The 18199-nt window shown below is 37.9% G+C and overlaps 1 protein-coding gene across 1 annotated transcript; it reads left to right on the top strand.

Annotated features, from left to right (window-relative positions):
- The first annotated feature begins 15491 nt into the window (after window positions 1–15491).
- Window positions 15492–16463, top strand: LOC128542719 (hydroxycarboxylic acid receptor 2-like). The gene has a single exon (XM_053512693.1). It carries the CDS (start codon window positions 15492–15494, stop codon window positions 16461–16463), a length of 972 nt encoding a protein of 323 aa, XP_053368668.1.
- Window positions 16464–18199: the final 1736 nt, after the last annotated feature.

The following is an 18199-nucleotide window of genomic DNA, read 5'->3' as shown; positions in this document are numbered from 1 at the left end:
CACATGTTGCATAATGTAGCGAAGTAAGAGTGTGATATTTTTCTATGAAATGCAGTGGATTAAAGGTTATGAAAAAAATGTAATACTTTAGTAAAGTACAAATCAGTACAAGTGTTTACAAATTATTATAAGTACTGCAACAAATACAAATCCTTGTCGTAATATGTAGCCACATGGAAAGGAGAATAGCCTCAGCTAACTAATTGTTCTGCAGTTAAATTCTAAATATCCTAAAATGGAAAGATACAGTATGTGGGTTATGAAATCCCTTGTTCCACACATCAAGTTTTTCCGTTTAAGCTTGCACTCACATTAACTAGCAGTAATGTAAGATTGAAACACAACATGGATGGTTCATAGGCAATTCGCAATGACTTGAAATTCATTACTAAGACAACAACGTTTTAACAAAGTATAGGAGGACATAATGTTAGCAGATGCATTTTCATGCTGAAAGTGCTACCATAATTGATTTTGAATGCGGGTTTTGGCAGGCAGCTGCTCTCCCCACTTTCCAGTACACTTCCAATAAAAGTTTTTGTGGTACACAGTACTGAACCATACAGTACCAGCCTCCTTTTATCTATGTGTCCATTTCTGATACATAGATGTAATGTAGGCATGAATCTCCCTCCTCAACATTAGTCCTAACTCCAAACCACAAAATTCTGAAATCAGGACAAATCACTTTAATTGTTCATATGTAAAATATTGATCACTTTGGTTTTATGTATGAGGTACTTTACCCCAAGAAAGAGTGCCACAATGCATGGTGTTGTCCTCATAATCATCTAGAAATTATAATGTGTGTGCAGGGTGGCAAGCAGTTTGACGTATTACACACCCAGTTATTTGACTATGGTCGATGAATAAAAAAGTAGCATGGGGTTAAGACTTTCTTGTCCATTTGCATCAGTACTGCCAACATGTTAAAGTCCTTGGTTTGTTGTGCGTTTTGAGTGCCCCATCTAAAACCAGGCTGTGGGTGACTTAATGGTGCCAATTACAACTACAGGGGCCAGGACAGAATTTTCTGAAATGACTTCTTCTGCATCCTGCTTTTCCTCCTGGCAGCCAGCAGGGCCTCTAGAATTTTTTTCTTCATCATTGTGGATATGGATCGCTATCTGAAGAATTGTGAGCCTACTACACTGCATAAATCTAACGAATCTGAACTACACCATGTGGGTCACTTCAGGCCTATGGGCAATTATTACAGCTATGACAGGACACTTCATGGGCTTGCTACATTTTTTTGAAAGTCACCGCCATCAGTCTCTTCCCATCCACAAGTTTGGATCCTGAAGATTTGGTTCAACTTTTGGTCACACAGTAGTGAGGTACATAGTGGGGCAAATCTGCAGACAGTGAGACAAATCTGCCATTTTATAATTCAGTTAGCTCCACCTATTTCAAGGTACTAAACCCTCTGGTTTGTTGCTTTTACAGTACTGCATTCAGTGGGATCATATAGCCTTTCTAATCTTTATGAGACTTAAAAGGGCAAAAGGTGAGCAGCAGTGTGGCTATAGTAAAAAATGAATGAAGTATATTTAAGCAGAAGATGTTAAAATTATGTTATCTTATGGATCAATTTATGATGTGTATATGCCAGCTTTTAACAATTCAGTCTCAAAGACAAAAAAAAAAACTTACCAAGTGTTATAATTCTGTACTATTTACCATTTTCAGTGAGACAAAACAAATTTTGCAGTTTGTAAAACCTGTCATTTTTGCAAATCTTCTTATTGACCTAAATATTATTATTACAACATGAATTAGAAAATAGTGACTTTCACTTTAAAGAAAGGTGTTTGTGCCACATACACTGCCTGGCCAAAAAGAGTTGTCATTCTAGAAAGTGTCAAATCACTGGTCTGCATCAAGTAAAGAAAACGATACTATACAGTGGAAGTTTCACATACGAATTTTCTTCCTTCGTGAGGCAAGTGCTTAAGGCAAAATTTTTTATTGCGATACAAATTTCCCTTAAGAAATAATAGAATTGCTAAAATGATAATCCGATCCAGCCACCCAAAATAACCAATTTCCAGCCACCAATACTATTAATTTTCTACAATTTAATCATATTTATGCATATAAAAACAATCAAAACATGTAGAAAAGAAATGTAAATGAAGTAAACTATGAAATAAATAGACATTTAACCTCACATAACCTAAATTTTTTCTGATGCTTTTTAGCAATGATTTCTTTTTTAATTTCCATTGAAAGTGGCTCCGTTTGGTCTTGTTACCGTCCCTGATAACTTTCTTTGGATCCAATGTGGTACGTCTTTACTAAATCTTGCACAAAATGCAAAAAAAAAAAAAAAAAAAAAAAAACCCTCACGGAAAAAAATCATAAAATTCGTAAAATCTTTTTGCTTGACTTTCTAATGACACAAACTATTTTTGTGCGGTTCCCAGACATGCATGCAATTTAAGAGTGTTTGATTCGGGTTTTTTGCTCATATGCTAAAAAAAATGCTTTGAATGCCGATGCAAATTCATTGTAAAATTTAAATTCTTAAGGTAAAAATAAGGAAGAGCATTTGTATGCAGAGGTTCCACTGCAATTTGGTTGAGAACCCATTATTATAACATGAAAGGACAGTGCTAAACTGGCAACTTCACAGAATTAATTTGGTCAGAAAAAAACATTAATGACCATGATTGGAGATCATTTGAACACTTAATGACATTACATTTGGTATGAATGAAATTATTTAGAAAGTTTTAAAATAAACTTTTTTAATTAACATTAAAAATTACAATATTTTTTTTATTTAAATTGACAGTTTACATACAGTAACAACCTAAGCAGCAACCTTATTTCCCCTCCCGTCTGTTTCAATCACTCATCATTCAGCAGTATACTAATCACCAGCCTGATCATCTGTCATCATCTGCACCTGTTTCTCTCTGGTTCATGCAAAGTTTGACGTTTTAATGTTTGAATAATATATAGTTCACTGTGTGGCCTAACGATCAAAATACATTCCTCTGAAACTAGTCAGGTACATGGACTGTAGTGAAAATAAAAGACAGAAACTTGCCAAAAATGAAAGCCTAACAGCCCTTCAGGAGAGCTATTCCTCAAGACTAAAAGAAAAATTCTCGCTCTTTGAAAGCAGCATATGAAAAAATAAGGACTGGCTCAGGACTTTTGCACATTACTTTTGACCTGAAATGTCGACGTGATTTCAGGTTATCTGGCCTGTTTATTAACATTGTATTTGTCTCAGTCTCCTACATACAGTGGGGCAAAAAGTATTTAGTCAGCCACCAATTGTGCAAGTTTTCTAACATTAAAAGCTGAGAGAGGCCTGGAATTTTCATCATGGGTATACCTTAACTATGAGAGACAAAATAAGAAAAAAAATATATATAGAGAAAATCACATTGTAGGATTTTTTTAATGAATTAATTGGTAAATTCCTCTGTAAAAGAAGTATTTGGTCACCTACAAACAAGCAAGATTTCTGGCTCTCGCAGACCTGTAACTTCTTCTTTAAGAGGCTCCTCTGTCCTCCACTTGTTACCTGTATTAATGGCTTTTGTTTGAACTTGTTATCAGTATAAAAGACACCTGATTCATGTACATGGACTGTAGTGAAAATGAAAGCCAAAACAGCACTTCAGGAAGCCTGGAGAACTATTCCTCAAGACTACATAAAAAAAAGAAGGAATTCTCGCTCTTTGGTAGCAGCATATGAAGAAATGAGAGCTGGCTCATGACTTTTGCACAGTACAGTCTACAGTTCTGTGCCGTACACTGTCATCATGCATATGCGCCAACTAGTCACACATCTGTGTTACTGCCTTCTACTCTATCTGTATTCATCTACAGCAATAGATTATTCCGAAAATCTACAGCCTTACATAGTCTGATCAAAACAAAAGTTTTCAGACCCTATGCATGTCTCCATATTTTGTTCTGTTTACACTTATTTTAAAATTGAATCAAATTCCTTTACCCCCTTAATATTCTAATTTTTTTTAATAATGATAAGGTTTGGTGTGATTTGTTCATTTATACTAAAAAATAAATAAATAAAAACTAAAATATCCCATTTTAAATAAGTATTTAGACCCATCACCCAGCACCTGTTAGTGTTTTCTGATATTTTGCTTTGACTATATTAACTTTTATATGGTTCCCCCTCTCTTCAAGCTCTTTCTCATTCCTAATATGGCAATCCTTCATGTGGTTCACTGGATAGCTATAAAAATATGAAAATTTATTTTGTTCCTATCATAATCTTCTAACCCGATGCACATATTACCATGCACAGCATGTTTACACAGGCCATTGAGTTTTAGGAAAACATGCATTGCCACTCACTTGGGAAACGAAGATGGCAGCTGCAAGATCGCATTGTAAATTTACACCGACTCAAATACCACATGCTCATGTAAAGGGTCCCTGCCATGACATTAGTCTTCGACTGTGTTTGGGTATAATTTGTTGTGCTAGTGTAAAATTATTTTAATGCCATTGTCCTTTTTCTGTATTTTTTAGTTTACAAATGAGAACACAGACAACATTCTGTTTATTGAAGCATTATATGTCAATTATATGATTCTACTTTATAGCCTAGAGCGAGAGGATGTGAATCAAGTCCAAAACACCTTTTGTCAAACTGTGCAAATATATCCTTACAGTCTTCTATCTGTCCATTCTGTGTGTGGGCTTAAAAAATATCTAGTGTTCATATACAGCCTTTCCTCTGTAAATGGCAACATGTGTTTGTGTGGTATGGCAGCCTTCATAGGGTATAGGAAGTAAAAGTGGATATAAATCTAACCCAAGCTAACATAATTGACTCTGTGTATTGCCAAGAAGGAGAAAGAGAAACAGCCAAAAGAGGAGAAAATCTACACAGGGATGATAAAAAAAACAGGTTATACAGGTGAGTTCTTGAAGAAATGAAAGGCATGAAAACTGATGCAAAGTTTGTTCTGTTCCCTCTTGACAGGTGGGTAACGTTAGTATTGGTGTTTCAAACATACAAAAGGTAACTTTTTAAATTTTATTTGTTAGAACTATTGGTAGCTAATCCCAACTGGGATTATCAGGCACCTGTGTCAGGTCATGTTAAACTATTTACCCACCACCATTCAAATTCAAATTTTAATTGTCACATACACAGTCATACACAGTACAATATGCAGTGAAATGCTTGTACGACCGCCGGTGTCCTAAAAAAGAAAATGAAAACTATATATAAGGAATAAATATTAATAAAAAGAAATACAAAAGGAAATAAATGTAACTAGTAAAATAAACAAACTGTACAAATAAGGTTATAATAAAAAATATATATATATATATATATATATATTAAAATGTTTTAAAGTGGCAATGGCTGTGCAAATATACATGAAAAGTGACTTATGAAAATGACTTATGAAAGTGTCATTTACTAGCTTCGTTTCGCGCCGACAAAAAATGCAGCTCTGTGCGGTAAGACTCGCGGTGATGGCTTGTGTGTTTACATCAACACAAAATGGTGCAAGAATTCTGTGCTAGTTTCTAGTTATTGCTCATCGCTAGTGGAGTTTGTGACTGTTAGATGCAGACCTTTTTATTTACCACAAGAATTCACCACTGTTTTCATTATCGAAGTATACATTCCACCTAGCGCTAATGCTAAGAAAGCGCTATGGGAACTGTATACAAAGATCAGTGAAATACATCCGGATGGACCCAAGAAGTCTACTGAGACGCACCTGCAGGTTATAAATGGGAATAAACCGGAAACATTCCTTCTTTTGTCTTCACCGACATGTACAAGCAAAGCATATCAAAAGCAAAGAAAAGTGTTAACTCACTTATAAAATGGCCAAATTTAAAACGAGATGTTCCCCTCCTTGCGAAAATTTCCTTTCGAAGGGCGATCTCAACACTTTTTGCTTTGAGTGTTTGGGCGAAAAGCACGCACTCCGTGGGCTTCACGGAGACTGCAAACATTGTGATGATCTCCCCATGAAGGTGCTCCGCTCGCGCATCGCGTTCTTTAGGGAACCACGAGCCGCGCTGCACTCCTGGGGGACACAAGCCGATCTGGCCGAGGTGCGCGAGAAATCTCCCCTCATTTCTCTCGCCCTCTCTTCCGATCGGGAAGTCTCTCCTTCCACTTCACAAGTACGCTCCTGCTTCTGTAGAAATAGAAGTAGCTACCCCAGGACGCTCCTCTAAGGAGGATAGAAAATATGAGGAGCTGCTTGAAGTCATAATGCATGCAGTCGAATGGCTGCACATTGATTGGATTGGCCGCAAGAGCAAGCCTTCCCCAAACATTTTAAATTAAACAACAGATTCCTGTCAAGTGGCCAGGAAATAGAGCCAAAACGTCGCTCTCTACCCCTTTTTTGGCAACCTCCATAACGAATTAACTCGTTCTTGGAGGAAGCCTTATTCTTCCCGTATTTTTGTACCATCAACTTCGTTTTATGCAAATATCGTTGATGCAAAACCGTGAGGTTATATGATGATGCCTCAAATAGAAGAGACGCTCGTGGGCTATCTTTCTCCTGGAACATCATCCTCACAGAAAAACACTTCCCTCCAAGCCGTGTAGAACTTCTTCTACCCTGGCACTTCTTTGCACACCATGGCGGTTTTGCAGGCGTATCAGGCTGATCTGCTAATGGATTTGAGCATGAGCAGTACCGTGAATGAGATAGCATTCACAGACTTACGCCGGGCTACTGACTTGTCCCTTGGCACGACCAAGCAGACGGCCCATGCTATCGGCCATTCTATGGCTTCCCTGGTGTCCGCAGAGAGGCATCTGTGGTTAAACTTGACAGGCATCAAGGATAAGGATCGAACATTCTTCCTTGATGCCCCAGTCTCACCTTCCGGCCTGTTCAGCGATGCTGTTAATTCCGTTGCCACTAGGTTTCGGGAAGCTAGGCTATATGAACAGGCTTTCGGGAAATTTCTCCCACGAAGAGTCGAGTCTGTCGGCCACCCAGTCTCGACCAGATCTGATTCTCGCCAGACGAGAGGTGCAGAAGAAAAGCGTCAGCAGCTAGGCAACCCCTCGTAAGGACTGCCTTACGCACTCGCCGCCACTCACAAGTCGACTTAAAGAGATGAGACCGCCGCACTTCTTTTCGAAGAAGTCCTGAAGCTTAGCCGCCAGGACTGCCAGGATCTCCCTGGGTGTTAAAGACTGTAGAAAAAGGCTACAGGATTCAGTTCTCACATTACCCGCTGCGTTTCACTGGCGTGGTCTCCACTTCCGTGAGACCGGAAAGGGTGCAGCTGCTGACAGAAGTTGCTGGGAATAGGGGTCATAGAACATGTTCCCCTACCAGACAGAGAGTCAGGCTACTACAGTCGGTATTTCTCGGTTCCCAAGAGGAACGGAGGCTCCGTCCATTTTTTAGATTCTTGTGGGCTCTACAAAGTTGTCCTCGGGCTTGTGCCCTAGTACTCTCAGGACGTAAGTAGCTGCTAGTTCAGCCTGTCACATTCTGATTGATGGGGTTACTGTGGGAAAACACCCTTTAGTTGCCCGTTTCATTCGTGGAGGTAAACGGTTGAGGCCACCCACTAGAGCCATGGTCCCTTCATGGGATTTATCTATCGTGCTTGAAGGTCTAATTGACACCCCTTTCGAACCACTAGAGTCAGCGCCTGTCAGGTGTCTGACCCTTAAGATGTTTTTTTTATGGCCATTACCTCTCTTAAGAGGATTGGAGATCTGCACGCCTTGTCAGTCCCCCCTATCTGCCTAGACTTTGCCCCTGGGCTAGTCAAGGCCATTTTGCATCCTCACCGAATTATCTTCCCGAAAGTTCCATTCTCAACCATGAACCCTGTTGTTCTGAAGCTTTCTGTTCTTCGCCTTTTACAGCTTCGGAGCAGGAGAGACTTACTTACTGTGTCCAGTACATGCTCTTCAAATTAACGTCCAAACAAAATCGATATGAGGAATGTTTCCAGTTTACTCCTATTTATAACCTGCAGGTGCGTCTCATCAAATGACATCACCTGACCGAGGTTATATAAGCCAAAATTTGGCGTGTTTGATACACACATGCTTCACAACCGGCAACACGAAAAGATGTTCCCATAGCGTTTTCACGCAGCATCTCGTTCCCGCCTTTTCAGGGAACAGGGTTACAGCAAAGTAACCCGAGACGTTGCATCCAAAGAACCCCATACCTACTGTAAAGCATGGAGGTGGAAACATCATGCTATCGGGCTGTTTTTCTTCAAAGGGACCAGGACAACTGATTTGTGTAAAGGAAAGAATGAATGGGGCCATGTTTCGTGAGATTTTAAGTGAAAACCTCCTTAAATCAGCAAGGGCATTGAAGATGAAATGTGGCTGGGTCTTTTAGCATGACAATGATCCCAAACACACCGTCTGGGCAACAAAGAAGTGGCTTTGAGAGAAGCATAGGGTATATAACAAAGTATTGAGATAAAATTTTGTTGTTGACCAAAAACTTATTTTTCCATAATAAAATTCCATAATTTGCAAAAAATCCTACAATGTAATGTTTGATAAAAAATTACAGGCCTCTCAATTTTTTTTTAAGTGGGAGAACTTGCACAATTGGTGGCTGACTAAATACTTTTTTGCCCCACTGTACTGTATGTTCAACACTCAACAATACTTTATCAGTATTTGACATGTTTGCACTTAAGCAACCCTGAGATCTGCTAGTATATTGCTGCTGTATCAAAGCCAAATCTACAACAAATTTAAATCTGCCACGACTTCCAAAAAACCTGCAGCGAAAACCAAAATCAAGTAAGTGGAAGAACAAATCTCATCACTTCCTTATATAACGCTGGGGCTAATAGGATTTGTAATTCCCCAAAACGCATGTCATTACCTATTGCACACAGGATAAAACTCTTTGAATGTTGTGTGGAAATATTATAAAAAAGTGAAAAGCTGTTGTTTTAAAAAGATGACCGTTTGTGTGCACCAAACTACTGTGCCGCCACTGTTGCAATCAAAAGTCACAAGAGGACTCCAAATCTAAGGCAAAACACAGTGGAAGAAAAACTGAATGGGCTCCAAAAGGAACTATAGGAAAAATTCTTAAGTAGCATTAGGTAAATGCCCAATTATCCAAAGAATTATCATTGCAAAGTTCTTTGATAATTTGAGAAAGTTTGGTGCAAAAAAAAGCTATAGAGAAAGACCAGAGAAACAGATGTACAGTGGAACCTTGGATTATAAGCATAATTCGTTTTAAAAGTAGACTTGTATTCCAAAAACACTCATAAATAAAAATTTCCCATAAGAAATAATGGAAACTCAAATTATTCATTTCACAGCCCAAAAAAATAAATACATAAAAATAATGAAAGTATAAAGTAAAAAATATAAAGTAAAAAAAAACCCTGCACTTTACCTTTAAAAAAAAAAGTTAAAATAAATACCGACTGATAAGTGTTTCCATTTATGCGCGTAGGCAGTGTGTGTGTGTGTGTGTGTGTGTGTGTGTGAATGCGTGTTTTTTTGTATGTGTGTCAAGCTAACATAAGACAAGACTTTTACCTTCAGTCCCTCCTGTCTCCCCCTTCTCATCTTACACAGTAAACCTTTTTCCTCTTTTATTTGAATTTCACACAAACACACACACACACACATTAACAGAGACTTTTTGTCTAAAAAATTAGCAAGAACCATTGCTAATGACACTCATGTGAGCGCATACTAATGGAATCACTGCTGTAAAGTAAAACTAAAACAAATGAACCTGCACTTTACCTTTAAAAAGAATCGCGGCAGAGCAGTGTTTTTGTGTAGAGCAATGTGTGTGAGAAGCAGAGAGGGGGTGTGGGGAGTTGTAAAGGCGAAAGAGAGCGTGTGTGGTATGTGTATGTGTGTGTGTGAGAAGTGGAACGGTGTCAAATACATGTGATACATGATACTCGGTACTCGTAAACCAAGACTTGCTTGTTTTGCAAGTCAAAATTTATTTAAAATCTTTGCTTGCCCTGCGGAACACTCGCAAACCGCGTTACTCACAATCCGAGGTTTCACTGTATGTCCATTTGTGTCGTTTTTGAGGACTTTATTCCAGAAACAAAGGATTGATTTAAAAGGTTACAGTGGTAATAATGAAGATGATGTTGTGCATCCAAGTGATAACATCTCAGAGGTGATCAGTCACATACACCAAAGCCAGGTGAACTAGTTAAGTGCAGAAGAACTAGCTAAGTTTCTAATGCAAGTCTTGCTTGTTTGAATCATAAGGAGCTGTTAAGCACTTGCTGATTTTTAAAGAAAAACAAGTAATATGCAATACATATTTACATATTTACATATCTAAAACCATTGCACATGTCACTTTCATACAGTAAGTCACTTTATACTTTATACAATACATGTTTATATAAATCTGCCATTTTGCACATGACATTTTGCCACTTTAAAACATTTTAATGCCACTTTAAAACATTTTAAAATTTTTATATATATATTCCCCCCCATATTCCTATATTTCTATATTTTGTAATATTTTTATTATGCCCTTATTTGTACAGTTTGTTTATTTTACTAGTTACATTTATTTTCTTTTGTATTTCATTTCTTTTTATCAATATTTATTCCTTATATATAGTTTTTATTTTATTTTTAAGGTCACCGGCGGTCGTACAAGCATTTCACTGCATATCGTACTGTGTATGACTGTGTATGTGACAAATAAAATTTGAATTTGTATTTAAAGTGATATGAAAGCGCCTGAATTAAAGTCATATAAAGAGCAGTTGGAGCTCGGAGTCAAAATTGCTACACCAGAAGCATGGATAAACATTTACGCAGATTCTGCATATGCTTACAGTGGAATGAGTATCATGAGCCAAAAGGCAGTTCCAGAGCAAGTTTAAAGGGCCCTTGTAATGTTAAAAACAAAAAGGCTGCTAATGTTCTTTACAGAATGTACCTACATTTAAACATTTGGCAGGCACTCTTATTCAGAGCAACTTACATAAGTGCTTTAAGATTTAAATCAATAAATATATTCTTACACTGGATCACTATGTTAGTAACTAAAAGTACCATTAGTCAAACACTATTAGGAACAAGATTTAGTTTGTTTTGTTTTAGGGCCAGCAGTAATAAATAATAAATAGTTAACATTAGGGTTACCCTACCCAAGAAACAGAAAGGTCTTTGGACATCGCTTAAAGTCTTGCCTTCATCATGGCTTGGACTGGGACCTGTGACTAGGCCTAGTTTGGGAGCTAGACCAGAGCTCAGCAGTAATTCAAAAAACTCAAAGCTAAGATGTGGAGTAAGCACAATTGCAGTGACTTTAGAAATCACCAAAATCACATTGTCCCTGTCCACAGTGAAGGGTTTGGAAGATTCTTGAGGGTCCCTTTTTTCACAGTGAAGTAAGGGGATTATGACAGCGCTAAAGCCCTAGGTGAATCATCTTCTAAAAACATGACTATGTATGTATGTACTGAATGTACTGTATGTGTGTGCATGTTACTTTGTGTTAGATAGATTTACCACCTCTTGCCCAATATTTCCAGACTTCCACCACAATCCTCACCAGTTCAATGTGGTTAATAAGGATTACTGAATAAATGAGGTAGAAAATTTAAGACGGTGTTTTTAAAGATTTTGGATGGCTGGAATTTGCATTTTCTGCCCCATACTTGATCCTTAATAATAGCTTGCAGTAAAAATTCACCTCTATCATTTGAGATTCTCGGAAGACACTAAACATCATTTCCAACCAAATAATTTCCTTTGCTAATTAGTTAAGTAGACCATAGAGGTAAGGAAGGTGCTCACCACACTAAATTATGAATAATTCAAATAAAAACCTGAAAGAATTTAGGCTTGAGTTGTCATTTATAAGCAGTGGGATTATTCATTTATTAATATGCAAATATGCCCTGATCTTATGCCACTGGATAAGACATGAGTGTCAAATTGCAGAGTTGTGCACCTACCTCTATTATTAACAAATAAAAAGATCAGCCACTTGTATTATTGTGTATGAATTTAACAGGATCAGTAGCGGTAAACTTTTTAATATAATGTTGTGTGACTGAATATGAACAGATAATATAGCCCTACGCACATCAGAATTCATTTTGCTGCCTTTGTCAGCAGTCATATGAAAAAATAAATTGGTTTCGCTTCCAGTGCAACCTGCCCATGCTATAAAATGAGGTGGTTGACCAAGTTTTGAACATGGTTTGTCCAAAGAAGCTGGAGTGACCCACAGCTCAGTTGATTTTATTAAATCCAAACTGTTTCTGTTCATGAAGTAGAAATGCTCTTTGAAGTAGAAGTACTCATGAGTTAAACCTAAAAATTTGCCAGGTGCAAGAATGTAGAGGCAGAGTCCTGAGTGTGAGCAGCTGTTCACTTGTATAACCAACGCTGTGGTTAAAAAAAACTAATAATTCATCTAAAAAAATCAGTATCATATGAAATGTGATTTTAAGTGTCATCTTATTAGCACCTCACTGGCAGAGGAGAGCTGCTTGGTTGGCTGGGTTTGGGCATGGGAGGAATAAAACACATTGCTTATTCCAAATAAAAGAATCACTAAATGAGTGAATACAGTACATGTATATATGTATGTATTTATGTATGTACGGTGCCTCTTTATTTTTGGCTATTTGTCACACTTAAATAATTCAGGTTATCAAACACAGTTATTATTGTATATGACACAAGGATAACCAAAGAAGAAAAAAAAGCCAAAAACTTACCTAAACTACCTGGCTATATAAACCTTATAAACATAATAAATGGTTGTGCTACCCTTAGTAACAATACCTGTAATCAAGCATTTGCAGTCATTGGACAAAGAGTTGGCTACCCCTGGCCCTAGTATATAAGGTGAATGTATATTTAGTGCAGCATGCAAGCAGGGACTACGGCAGGACTAGCTATGCCAGCAAAACTGAAGGGGAGAGCCAGAAGGAAACGCAGACATGAAGCTCCAAGGGATGTAAAGTAACCAGTTACTCCACTATCAACAAACCTGAGTGATCAATAAGAGTGGAGAAGAGAACATACCAGTTCACCATAATACTCTACATCGGCCCCTTTACCTAGAGCAAATCTATTCACAAAACTGCTTGGCTAAATAAATAGGGTTTTAGCCTAGACCTAAACACAGAGACTGTGTCAAATATTAATTAGGAGGCTATTCCATAACTTTGGGGCTTTGTAAGAAAAAGCTACACCTCCTACTGTAGTTTTCATAATATGTGGTATTGACAAACAGCCTGCATCCATTGAGCGCTGTAGGCATGGCAGATCATACAACACTAACAGTTCGCTCAGGTATTGCGACGCAAGACCATTTAATGCTTTATACATCAAAAGTAGTATTTTAAAATCTATGCGAAATTTTACTTGGAGCCAATGCAGTGTGGATAGAATAGGGATGATCTTTGGTTGTAGTGAAGACTTTCGTTGCTGCATTCTGGGCAAGTGAGGCCTACAGTCCTTAAATGTTGTTCTGGGTTCTTTTACAGTATGAGCTGCTTGATGAACTCGTAGTAATTTTGGTAAATTACGGTTCATTCATGATTCAAAAAGGGGGCATTTACCTTTTTAACCTAGGGTCAGACGGGTTTGGACAGCTTGTTCCCTTAATAAATGAAGTCATCATTTAAAAACTGCATTTTGTAATTACTCTGGTTATATTAGTATAATATTGAGAGTCTGCAGTCACAAGTCCTCTGAAAACAGCTGTCTGCAAGGACAGGACCATCTTCACGGTAAAGTGGAACCGTCCCCAGTCACCACACACACCCCAAGCAGACCACACAGGCCTATATGTGATGAAATCGCCAACCAGAAGCAGGGCACCAAGAAGAGTCAAACAGGACCAAAGAGCAAAGGGGTCTGGACTGGCATCTAAGGAGTGTCATTGTGTTCTGCTCGACAGAGAAAAACAAGGAGAGGGAGAAAGAGAAGAAGAGAAAGAGAGAGAACAGTTAGGTATGGTCACAGTTACATAATGTAGTATATAAGGTACTGTAGTGTATAAGGTGTAGTATACAGTATAAGGCTCTTCTGTGGAAATCGTCACGAGCACAAAACTCCTGGGTGTCCACCTAGAGGAGAACCTCACTTAGTCCCTCAACACCAGCTCTCTGCACAAGAAAGCCCAGCACCATTTTTTCTTCCTGAGAAGGCCCAATTTCCACCACCAAGCCTCATCACCTTCTATAGAGGAACTATCAAGCGCATCCTGGACCAAGACCACAAGACCCTACAGCAAATAGTGAGGACAGCTGAGAAGATAATCGGGGTCTCTCTCCCCTCTATCGAAAACAACTACACCACACGCTGCATCCGCAAAGCCACCAGCATTGTGGCTGACTGAACACACCCCTCACACTTACTCTTCACCCTCCTGCCATCTGGAAAAAGGTACTGAGGCAACCGGGCGATCACATCCAGACATTTGTGAACTTTGTTGTCTTTGTCTTTTCTGTATAGGACTTTAGATAGAATAGTTTCTGTTAATTTATAATGTTAATCTGGTTTGTCTCTTCTTAGTTAATTAGCTAGTCAGTTTTGTTAATTGATGTTGTAACTATATGTTGTATGTAGCACCTTGGTCCTGGAGGAATGTTGTTTCGTTTCATCATGTACTAAACTGTATATGGTTAAAATGACAAAAAATGCCTACTTGACTTGACTTGATATAAAAATATCTCAATCATTTAAGTGACATAAATATACATCAAAATTCAGGAAGGGGCAAATACTTTTTCGTAGCAATTTATTTATACATACTGCAATGTATGTATTAATGAATGAATAAATTAATATAGGCTTATAGAATGGTCTACAGTATATCTATCATTTATTGTCATCCCAAGAAATTTACTTCTTTTTTTTTTTTTTTAGAATTTGTTTATGGTTTCATGCATACAGTTATATTTACTGTAATTTACCATAAGCTAATTACCTATTTTAGTTGAAACTTGACAATTTACAAATTCACATGCACATATTTCTTTTATTTTGTCACAGTTGAAGTTAATTAGGTATTTATAGTTTATCCTTACTCTGTGTTTTACTAATGGTACTTTACCCCAAGGGGGCAGGGGTAGCTTTGTGGTTAAGGTGCTGGACTGCTAATCAAGAGGTCCCTGGTTAGAGCAGTGACACCACTGGGCTGCCACTGTGGGACCCTTAAGGTTCTTCACCCGACCCCATAAGTAACTGCCACAGAAACGACAGATCCCTGGGTTGGGGTTTATCCACCGCCCAATGTGCCAGACAGCATGTGGACGGATACTTTCACCTTTTCACCCCTTTACACCAAGGAAGAGTGTTGCCATGCCACAGCGCATTGTGTCTTTTCATAATCATTTTTATATTATAATATGGGTGGTGGGTGGTCAGTAGTTTGACGTTTTGTTCACCTAGTTATTTGCCTATGGCTGTAGAATAAAAAAGCAGTGTGGAGTAAAGAGTTCCTAAGTCTCTTTGTAGCAGCACTGCCAACATGTCCAACTCCTCATCTTGTTGCGTCTTTGAGTCCCCTATCTTAGTCCAAGTCGTACCTCCTGTACTTATTTTAGAGGTCACTTTTGGCCTGACAGGGAACGTTCTGGCCCTCAGCATGTTCATTTTTCATGTGGAAAGCTGGAAGCCGAACTCCATCTACCTAGCTAACCTGGCTATGGCCGACTTAGTGGAGGTTATCTGCCTGATCTTCAGAGCCGACTACTTCATCAGGGGCCAGAACTGGATATTCGGTGATGTCCCCTGCCGCATGTTGCTCTTCCTCGTATCGGCCAACAGGGCAGCCGGCATCTTCTTCCTCACTGCCGTGGCTGTGGACCGCTACCTGAAGATCGTGCACCCACTACATCGTCTAAATAGGATGAACCTGAGTTACTCAGTGTGGGTCTCTGCAGGTTTATGGGCTTTGGTAATAGTTTTTACCGGTCAGTTGCTGGGGTCGCCGCACTTTTTTAGTATCAACAACCACACCCAGTGTGAGCCCTTCAACGTATGCTTGAACGTCAGTCCACTTTCCATCTGGCAAAATGCCTTCTATGTGATCCAGTTCTGTGTGCCAGGTAGCATCATCATTTTCTGCACAATCTGCATTATATGGCAGCTGAAAACAAAAACAATGGACTCCACAGGCAAGATCAAAAAAGCCGTCCAGTTCATTGTCATCGTTGCCATGGTTTTCCTCATCTGCTTCTTCCCAAGCACTGCCATACGCGTCGCTATTTGGATCCTGCAGATCTGGTACAATGAGTGTCCACATTTCAGTACGGCCAATATGGCTTTTTTAATTACAGTCTGCTTCACCTATTTGAATTGTGTGCTAAACCCTGTGGTTTACTATTTTTCCACTCCAGCATTCAGTGGTGTCATACAAAAATATTTTAGGAGGCTTATGGGGAAAAACGTAGAGGAAGCCCATGGGAACAGCACTGGGGTTACAGCAGAAAGTGAATAAAGATAGATTTAAGCAGAATATATGAAAAGTTCTGTTATCCTTTAGGTGCATTTTCTTATAGTAAAAATTTTAATCATTATGATGTATATCTGAATTTTCTTATAGTGTAAATTCTAATTATTATGATGTGTATGTGCCAGCTTTTATTAGTTAAGGTTGCGTAAATGAAAAAAAAAAAAAAAAACAGGAAGCAAGAGCTTATTTATCCTTTCTGGTGGGGCAGAACAATGGTAGATTTAATAGCTCTATAAAAGGCTATATTAATACTTCAGTTCATAATCATCTGATACCTGAATTCATATTGACTTGCAAAGTGTGACTGCATGCCAATCTTAGCTTCTTAAGTCAAATATTATAATGAACACTAATCATGTGACGAAGTACACCTTTCTGCATTTGTAATGCATTTATTTTGGGGGTTTATATGTTATATATACTGTATTGCATTTAACCATTGAAATGATGATAACTTATTTGTGATTCTTTGAGGTAAAATATAAGCTGAATAAATCTTTATATTAAAGGATTTGAATGTTTAATATTTTAAATATTTCATATTCATATTTAAAATTCTTTACTATTTTTAGGTTTTTGTTTAAATGTACGCAATATTGTGATATTGACTGTGTTAACTGCTTTATACAAAAGGTCAAAAAAAATTGTCTACTCTCTTCTACTGAAGCAAACACTTTTTCAGTAAATATAATTTGTAAATGAACCCATCAACAAATAAAATTATTAGTCACATATATTATTGTTCATTTATTTAACAGGGACAGAAGAAGATAAACTTTGTTATACAATAACTTGACTGGAGCTGAGCAGATAATGTAATCCTACACACTTCAGAATTTATCCTGCTCCCTTTGTCAGCACAAAGGGACAAATCTTGGGATTCCCAACTTGGGACAGCTCTTTCATTAAAACTCATTTGGGGTTTACAAGTTGGGCATTTATGGGTGTACAAGTCTGTTATTGTTTGTTATTGTTCATTGTTTACGGAATGTGCTTTATTATCTTATAATTTGTTAACTGTCCTGTTCACAAACTTCAGTGGGTCTAGCAGTATCCTATAACAGAGTGGGCATTAATCAGGGTATATGATTTTTTTTTTCAGCCTTTGCACTCATGACATTTCTCTAGTACACTCCATCACAGAACTGGTTACAATTGACTGGGAGAACTCCCACAAAATGGAGTCATACTTTGATTTATTACAGAGGGACCACATGTGCTAGAGTTGTTTCTTGGATTTTTAATATGTGTATTTAAAAAAAAAATTGAATGCAGGCGGTCCATTTTTAGTGTGTGTCCTCTAAAGAAAATGTTGACCAAAGAATGATTTATTATAGTCTATAAAATAATTTACACACTCAGTCACTGCAGGGCTGCAAGAATCTTGAAAAGAAGTAAGTTCCAACCTCGACCTCTGCACCTTTTCATACCATTTTGTGTAATTATCTTAGGACTATTTACAGCATGCTGTTGCACATGGTCCAATCCAAAGACAAACTGCAAAGAAACCAGAGAGATAAAATAAACATTTAAAAGCAGTAAATAGTTTTTAATGAAACAATGTAATTTATTACATTGGTTGGTGTGCTGGCCCTTTGCTTGAAATTTTATCTCAGAAACCATTTTTGCAGTTTCATAAGGCACATAGCGGATTAGTTTTACCATCCTGCAGAACCAGCCATTGTCCTTCTGAGTACTCTTTATTTTTCTTTTTTTTTGTT

Source organism: Clarias gariepinus, chromosome 15 (genome assembly GCF_024256425.1).
Source record: "Clarias gariepinus isolate MV-2021 ecotype Netherlands chromosome 15, CGAR_prim_01v2, whole genome shotgun sequence".
Classification (NCBI taxonomy): Eukaryota; Metazoa; Chordata; class Actinopteri; order Siluriformes; family Clariidae; genus Clarias; species Clarias gariepinus.
Note: the sequence above shows the minus strand (reverse complement) of the source record. Positions and strands in the feature narration are given on the sequence as shown.

Coding starts and splice junctions, on each gene's coding strand:
- LOC128542719 (XM_053512693.1), top strand. CDS start 15,492: ATGTCCAACTCCTCATCTTGTTGCGTCTTTGAGTCCCCTATCTTAGTC.